This window comes from Microtus ochrogaster, chromosome 21 (genome assembly GCF_000317375.1).
Source record: "Microtus ochrogaster isolate Prairie Vole_2 chromosome 21, MicOch1.0, whole genome shotgun sequence".
NCBI lineage: Eukaryota > Metazoa > Chordata > Mammalia > Rodentia > Cricetidae > Microtus > Microtus ochrogaster.
The window spans coordinates 30,116,551-30,125,409 of NC_022022.1; the positions used below are offsets into that span (position 1 = coordinate 30,116,551).

An 8,859-nucleotide genomic window follows, 5' to 3' on the forward strand; every position below is an offset into this window, starting at 1 on the left:
AAGACCTCCTCCCTCTGCTTACAGATGCACAATCTATTGCACTGTTGCTACGTGCAGCTTAGAGTAAATAACCATTGGTTTTTTTTATTGATGCTGCTGCTGGGGATCATCCCAGGGCCTGTGCACGCCACGCAGGCCCCTCCCACTGAGCTACAGAGACAGCCACCAGTAGTTTCTTCTAAAATCACTGAAGATTATTAAACCAACACAGAGAAACAACAGTATGCATACTACATACTGGAAGTTTTATAATAATAAATATTACTAATAGAGAATTCCATGTATAATTTCCTCAAAAGTATGCAATTGTAAGATGCATTAAACAAGACCAAAAGACTGCAAATGCTTTAAAGGGATGGGCACTGCTGTGGTAAAATCAGCAGAAACCATAATGGATCAACTGTCTGAAAGTGACGAGAACCCTGCATTCGCCTCTCATAAGCCAGGCAGGAGCTGGAAGGGACCCAAACGTGACAGACCAAGAAGAGGACCGCCCTTTCAGGAGACGCCGAGACAAGTTAAAGTGCACAAGAATCACCTTGAGCTTCTTCCTTCCATTTAGATACATTCCTCCAACATCAAAAGCATCAGATTTTAGAGTCTTAAAGAAAAGCTCCTCTCTCTAGGCTTTTCCCACTTGAGCATCTTCATAGTCAAACAAAGAAATGCCCAGGAACACGAAAGCTGTGCCTCCCGAGAACAAGGGACTCGAGACAACGGAATCCAGACTTCACCACAGGTGATTAAGCAGTTTCTTTCTTTGCATAAAAAGCCCACATTTGCTGGGATTTTAGCAGACACCACTTAAACTAAGAATGATGTTAGAAACTTAGGAAACTCTGAATGATGTTATACATAATTAATCAAATTAACAGACAGTCTATCCACGAGCACAGACGCCACAGGGTGATGGCAGGAAAATTTCTTCAGTCGCTTCTCCACCTCATTTTTTGAGCAGGGTTACTCCCTGGGCCTAGTGCTCACTAACTGGCTAGACTAGCTGGCTGTCTGCTGTCCCCCGCCACACTACAACAGGGCCCCAGGTGCACCACCACCACATCTGGCTTTTTTTTTGGAGTGGGTGGGTGAGACAGAGTCTCTCTGTGTAGTCCTGGCTGTTCTGGAACTTGCTTTGTAGACCAGGCTGGCCTCAAACTCAGAGATCCTGCCTCTGTCTCTTGAGTGCTGGGACTAAAGGCAAGTTAAAGCCACCATGCCCAGTCTTTCCCTATTTTTACTTTATTTATTTTCTTGGTTTTCTACACCTGACTTTTTATGTGGATGCTAGAGATCTAAACTTAGGTCCTGAAGTTTGTACAGCAAAAACTTAACACATGGATCCATCTCCCCAGCTCTTATCTTTTGTTTTTAAAACTTATTTTAATTAGCTATTGTGGTGATTTGAATGGGTCCCAAAGGGAGTTGCACTATTAAAAGGTGTAGCTTTGTTGGAATACGTACAGCCTTGTTGGGGGAAGTGTGTCACTGTGGGGGTGGGCTTTGAGGTCTCCTATGCTCAAGCTAAGTCCAGTTACATAGTTCACTTCCTTGTCTGTAAGTCAAGATGTAGAACTCTCAGCTCCTTCTTCAGCACCATGTCTGCCTGTGTGTCACCACACTTCCTGCCATGATAATAGACTAAACATCTCAAACTGTAAGCCACGCAAATTACATGTTTTCCTTTGTAACAGTTGCTGTGGTTGTGGTGTTTCTTCACAGCAATTAAAAGCCTAAGACAACTACTATTTTGATTTTAAAATTTTATTCCGTTTTACTTATTTTTGTGTGTGCTGCATGCATAACCCTTTGCTACATGTGGAAGTCAGAGTCGGTTCTCCATTCACGTGGGATATAGGAGTTAAATTCAGGTTTCAGACTTGGTGGAAAGTGCGCTTTCTGAGCTACTGGATTGGCCCTCATATGTGGTTTTTAAGAACCCCCAAAGTAAGAGTAATCTGTTTCTGAAATGAATGAATGCTTACATCAATTTTCACTCTGGGTTAAGTTACTACATTGTCTGCTAGTTTACTGTTTCAGGATAATGAAACAAACAAAAAAAACCCTTAGAATAACGAATATCTATTTTATGTGTGCACACATTTGTGTGTGTATGCAGAGGTCAGGGGACAACTTCAGGTTTGACACTGAGTCTGCTGTTTGTCTGCTACATGGGATTCCAGAGATTCTCCTATCTCTGCCTCCCATCACCCCCACGGGAGCTGGGATTACACATCCCCATGCTCTGCAATGGGCTTTTCTGTGCAGCCAGGGGATCTGAACCTGGGTCATCACACTTGTTTAATAAGCATTTTTACCCTCAGGGCATAATTATATCTTATTATTTCTTGATTCTTTAGAAATAAAATAATTTTCATAAAGTTTCATTCATTAAAAATTGTTTTATTTGACTGACTTTGAATGAATACACTAATCTCTATCTACTGTTAAGATCGAATGCATGCTCAAACCAACTTGCATTTCTTGGTTACTTAGTCTGCATACTTCTTAAGTAGCATTGAGTTGGAACAATATATATTTATCTCCTTCATGTCTCAAATGTTCCCACTAGGAATCTATTAAGGGAATCACAAATAGATAAACTCAGAGCTGTCTGTGGTGGTGCGTGACTCCAATCTCAGCACCTAAACACTCAGGAGGCAGAAGGACAGTTGTTAGTTCATGTTAACCTTAGACTACAAGTGAAGACCCTGCTCCAAAGAAGCGAAAAGCATCTATAAGGTAACCATTTCTGTATAGTTAAGGAGGTGACATTTGCTTTTTTGCTTTTGTCTTTATCTTTATGTCCAGGAGACAAAAATGGCACAAAGATAAATTGAAAATGGCTCTTAGGTCAGGTCCTATAAATATAACATCACTCAACTGAACCGCACACCTCTGGGAGGCCAAGACTATAAACACTAGGATTGTCTCAGGCAGTCACATATCTGATCACTGTTTTTTTCCTTAGGGTTCAAAGGCAATCACACACATTCCCCTGGCTTTGTATGTGTGTGTGTTTTCAGACCCTCTCAGGCCTCGCACAGGTCTGTGATGAAGGGCTTATTGATTTCCCACCCATGCGCTTCATGTGCTACCGTTCCCATCTCCCCCCGCACTGTGTGCCCCCACTTACCCAACCACCATGTCCTTGGGGCCGGCTACCACAGTGCAGATCCCGTCTTCACAGTGTTTGCCCACCAGGCTGTGGGCATGCAGGTGGATATTTTTCCCATTTGTGACCAACTGAACAATAACCTTTGCAGGTCCCACATAGTTGCAAATCTATATGAGAAGCACATTGTTAACAGTTAGTATATTTGACCTTATTGTAAAGTGGAATCAGTGAGCATAAACACAATATAAAAATTTGCAAATGTATACATGTGACTATAGCTTAACTTAAAAATGTATGATGAACACATGACAGGATGGGAATAAATCGAAATGTTAGTGGGGGTTGCTTTATGTGGTGAGCCTGAATATCCTGGAAGCAAGACAGTAAAACACAGTACGCATCGTTAGTGTGAACTAACACTCGCGTCCCTAAGTAATCCTCCTTACTAACAAAACTGTTTTATTCTCTGTATCCTTGTCACAATTTTGGGAGACAAAAACTGGGAAAACCGTGCATGAGGAGAGAATGGATGACTGATGTAGTAAAGGCACGAAAAAAGAATGTACCCTAATGCCGTGCCCTGTAACTAGGCCAAGAAGGAAGCCTTGTTCTGGGACTTGGCTCCGAATGCTGGTTTCAACAGTGCAAGCCCATGGCGTGGCCCACGGTCACTTACTACGACACCCGCCTATCTTCAGTAGTTTCCTCCGCCTTGGACTCTGACACTTACAATGCACATGTCAGGCGCCTCTTAAGTTTCTTAAATAACAGAGCAAACTCCCTGAATGGAAATTCTTCGGTTTCACCTCTGGTTATTTGGCTCTTCTTTCATGCAGTTAAGTTTCCATGTGAGGTAATTTTTATGTGTATATCGCTAACACGATGGGAGCAGCAATAATGACGAAAAAAACAGAAGAGACCAGGTTTTCTTTCTTGTCTAATTGACCATCCTGACTTCTACAGCATAGGACCTGTCCCCCATGAAGACCAAAAATCACACAAAAAGCTCAGTGCCATCATTTTCCCCTTCTGAATCTCTTAAGTCAGAACCCGTCATAGATCTCACCTGTTGCTGAAATGCATTGCATCTCTGGAAGCCCTTCTGATAATAAACACGAAGCACCTGCATTTGCTAATAAAGCGTCTTGTGAAGACACGGCCTTCCTCAGCCAGCTTGCTTCTAATACCATCCCCTTCAACTGTTAAGACTCCACTGAGGCAGGGCTCTGTAGAATTTTTCTTAATATGGATTTCCCACAATGGAACCTTTGTCAGAGCTTGATCACTTCTGGTATTACTCCCTAGAGGCTATGGAGAAGAGCTACTGTGGCCATCAACACTGGCCTGCCCTCCAACCAGTTGGGCAGACTCCTCAAGGGCTTCCCTGACTGAGCCCCGATGCAGCATTGTAACGGTTTGCTTCTGAACCCTGCCAAAAACTCATGAGATGTTTTCAGCCTGTACTGGAAGTGGATCTGTAGGAGGTAAAGTCAAATATGCCATAAGGGTCAGTCCCTTATCCAATGGAGCTGTGCCTTACACAAAGAGGAAGAGATACTTAAGCCAGGATGGCCTATCTTGTTATGTAATTTCCTGTCTTGTCCTCAGACTGCAGAGTTCCCACCAGATGTGGCTGCCGTATCTGAAGCCTCCCAGCCTTTGAACTGCCGGCCAAATGAACTTTAACTCTGTGTAAACTACTCATCAGCTATCATAACAGAAAATGGACCAAGACTTACTCCTTACTGCCTTCCCACAGTGGGGAACAAGCCAATGCAAAGGAAGGCTTTGCACTAACTTTAACCTTTACTACCCCAAAGCACTTCAAGCTCTCTCTGGTATTAAAATGAAGTGAGTTTAGCAAGTGGCCTTTCCATTTAAGTGTAGGACAAAGAATAAAAAGTTCTTGAATGACTGATGCCCCAGCTCTGGGTGATGAGATCTGAGATCAGTCTGCCAAGGATCAGCAGGGGTACCAAGCCAAACAAGTAACTTGTAACTGACAGGGTGCACAGGAACGCAGCAGAGTAAGTGCGAGGAAGCGCTTCACTTGGGTGAAATCAGGCTAGCTTTCCACTTAAGCAGAAAGAACTCAGTGAGGAAGGCCAGTCACTCTGGAATCTGAGCCCTCTGACGCTCCTGTTAGTCACTGGTGCTGGAGAAGAGAGGTGGGAGGTGTGTTCACTTGTTTTTCTTACTACTAACTTCATGGTTGACGGGTGGCAAGAATGAGGAACTGGGAGGACTCTGAGGTAAAGAACCTGAAAGATTTGCCAGTGACTAATGCGCTGTTTGATCCCTCTGAGAGTCCAAGTCAGGATGGCATCATCTGGTTTTTACACAGACCACAGAATAAAAACTGGGAGGGCCCTGGACTTTCTGTACTTTCCAAGATACCGTCAGAAAGAGAGAGGGGTGGGGAGGAGAGAGAGGGTGAGAACCTGAGTGTGAGGACAGTTGTATGGCTGAGAGAGAGAGAGAGAGAGAGAGAGAGAGAGAGAGAGAGAGAGAGAGAGAGAAGACACAGCTGTATGGCACAGGCAAACCTTGACATGATAACTTGGGGAACCATCATCTAGGATGCCATGGAGACCAAAGGGTATTTGCTACCAATTTAGAAATTTATTCTATGAAGTTAATGGAAATATTAACTTCTCCACAGAACAGTCTCTTGAAAACAAAGTTTACGGAGGGCAACTGTGTCTGTTAGTAAGGTCTTTCTAAGAGTCTGACCATATTCTTGAGTACATGGTGGGTGTCCAGCCACAGGCGGGGAGACAAGGTGCTACCCTGCGCGGTCAGCTGCTCAGAAGAGTGGAAGGGCATGGACTGCAAGGACAGTCCACACTCGAGGCTGGGTGACTTGCTTGGTCTCCGTATCTGTTCAATGGCTAGTAATGCTCAAGGGGTTGTGGTGAGAGCACACATTAGAGCTTGTAAGTCCTCACGGAGGGCGCAGCAGACCACAGAACATTACGTCAGCTATGCCTCCACTCACGGGGCCTGCAGTATCACAGCTGCCCGAGGTGATCTTTCAAACGTCTGTGAGGCGACTGGCTGGAAGACACTTGGCCCACTTCTATTCCTAGGAGAAGTCATTTTCCACATTGCTGTGTTTTACTTTTATTGAAAATACTATGTTATTCTAGTGGCAGCTGCCATTCCTGGGGACAACCAGACTTTGCTGGCCTCCCAGACAAAACGCAAGACTCTTCTAGAAGTTCTGTGTCCACAAGCCAGAACTGCTTTTGGAACTAGAAGATGGGCTCAGGTTCGCCCATCTTGGTCAACCATATACTTCTACCTAAAAAACCTGCCCTGCCGTGGAAAGCACATGCTGCTTCTTCAATGGGGTTAGAAGAGGCAGGTGGTCTAGAATCTTCTTAGAATCAGAGTTTTAAAAGTCCAGGTTGCTGTCTGGATAAATTTGACTAAGTACTTTGATAGGAAGTAGAAGCAGCAGAAATGTACGACATCAGACATAAAACCATACTTTTCAGCTTACGTTTTCTTTCGGAGTGATGACTACAAAGGGAACAGAAATGTTCCCAGTGTCCAAATAGAACCAAAGACAGGCTCTGCTTGGGAGCCCACTCTGCTTGGGAGCCTGACTCCACTCTACCACATGAAGCAGCATGGCTAGGTTCAGAGCTCTCCCAGTCAGGTTCAAATCCCCCAGCTGCTAGGGAGTGACACTTAATAGTCCCACATGCCAGCTTCTCCACCTTGAAAATCCAACCAGTAACACATGATCACAGGACTGCTTTAAGATTAAATGAGATAACACAACATTTGCTCCCCGAGGGGATCGATAATCCCAGATATTAACTGTCTCCTGTCTAGTCTATCACCTCACCGAGAACGTTTGTAAAGCCCCTAAGATCAGGGAGTGCGGGCTGCACTTGGCTCAGAACAAGCCTCATCTGCTCTCACGGGAATTAAACACTGGGACAGATACTAATCGGATAATTTCAACAATACATGTAAAACCTAACTGGAGAACTTGTCAGAAGGACCTTCTATTAGGGCTTAGACATGGCCAGGAAGCTTCCAGTACAACTAACTAAGACTGAGATTTGAAGGGAGAGGGTAGTAGGAGGGCAGGCGGAGAGCATGCAGAGTGCTCTCGCAGTCCTCCTGACCCCTGCCTGGCCTTGCTCAGGAACACCCCACAGGCATTTCTCCACAGTTCCACCAACAGCCATGGTCTCTTCTCTTTCCCACTGAGAATGGTACCCATTCTTCAAAAGAAGACCTAAACCCGAGTCTTCCATGACACCTTCCTCATGATGCCAGCCTATGAAGGTTCCACTACTGTCCTTGTATGGACAATGACTGGGGAATGATATGTAGCTGACCAGCAAGGGTTAACAACGTTTTACTTGGCTTGTTTGCTCATTTCTGAGAGCACTCCCAACCGCTACCTATGGAAAGCGAGGGAGCGATCCCCACAATAGCCATGTGGGGTCAGTAGTGGTTCCCCATTCCCCTGGGGAAGAAGCCAAAGTGCACTGCCTGGTTCCTGTGACTGCAGTGACTTGGCAGGTCCCTGGAACTCCGGTCTCCCCCACCCCAAAGCCCAGTCATGATGTCACTGCACCATGTCACCACTTGGCTCAGCCTTTTTTCTCCGTGCCAAGCTCGCTCCAGAGCTCTATGGCTCTGCTCTGCCCATCTGAGCACAGGAACACGGTGGTTACAGAAACGCCTGCTCGTTGGCACTGATGTGTATTGTGAGAAAGGCCTCAGAGCCAGGTGTGAGAAGGATCCAAGTTCTCTTGTCTCCCTGAGTCTCTTCCATTTAAAGGAAAAAAAAAATACTACAGCTAACATTAAACCATGACACTTACTCTTCTCCACGGAAGTTAAATTACAAAGAGGGAGAGCGGGAAGGAGAAGGGGAAGGACGGGCAGGAGAGAGACAAGGAGGTTATTTTAATAATATATACCCTCTCGAGGAGGACAGCAGTCACTTTACTGTTCTCAATTATTTATTTGTGCAACCAGGAAGCAGAGATCAAAGCTTGCTACACGAGATCACCCCTACTGGCATAGAAAGTGCTGAATTGGTCTCTTTCTCGCTGAGACAGGGGATGCTGAGTGCCTCTAACCCAGAATCAAAGCCCAACTCTGCCTTCACCCAGCTCTGCAATCTTACGTGAGTGGGTAACTTCTGAACCTCACGCTTTGTGTCTACATTGGTTGCAGCTTCTTGTGAGGCCTGCACAGTGTCTGGCACCAAGCAGCTTCTTTCTTTCCTTCCTTCTTATCTGTGGAGATCATCTGGGCCTTCTGATGACCCTGAGATAGGCAGGGTTGGCACTAGTACCCCCATCTTACAGATAAAAAAAACAAGTTTAGACAGACTGAGCAACAAGCGATGTAACCTTCTGAGGACAGCCAAGAACACTGTGGAATTCACTCTTCATCCTCTGAGCACTGCTGTGCTATTGCAAGCAGGGGATGGGACGCATGGAAACCCCTTCAATTCATTCACTACTAATGGCACACTTGTTTTCCCAGCAGGGTTCATGGATTTGTAGTATTCCTGGCACTCCCTTCTAGAGTGGCCAACAGTACATGGAGCTCGAGACTCAGGCTGGGACTATAGTGCAAACCACCTCTCAGATAGGAGGGTCTTGCCCAGAGCAGGCAAAAACACCTCTACCTGAACACTGCCCTGCTCTGAGGGGGGGGGACCCCTCTACCTGCACACAGCCCTGCTCTGAGGGTGGGGGACCCCT

The 8,859-nt window shown here is 45.5% G+C and overlaps 1 protein-coding gene across 2 annotated transcripts in view; it reads right to left on the reverse strand.

Annotated features, from left to right (window-relative positions):
- The window catches only part of Nfkb1 (nuclear factor kappa B subunit 1), a 115,232-nt gene that overhangs the window by 40,421 nt on the left and 65,952 nt on the right, over nucleotides 1–8,859 (reverse strand). For both annotated transcript variants that reach the window (XM_026784082.1, XM_005357324.3), the window contains exon 7: nucleotides 3,134–3,282. In XM_026784082.1, coding sequence (XP_026639883.1) covers nucleotides 3,134–3,282 — 149 coding nt within the window. The remainder of the gene's footprint in view (nucleotides 1–3,133; nucleotides 3,283–8,859) is intronic.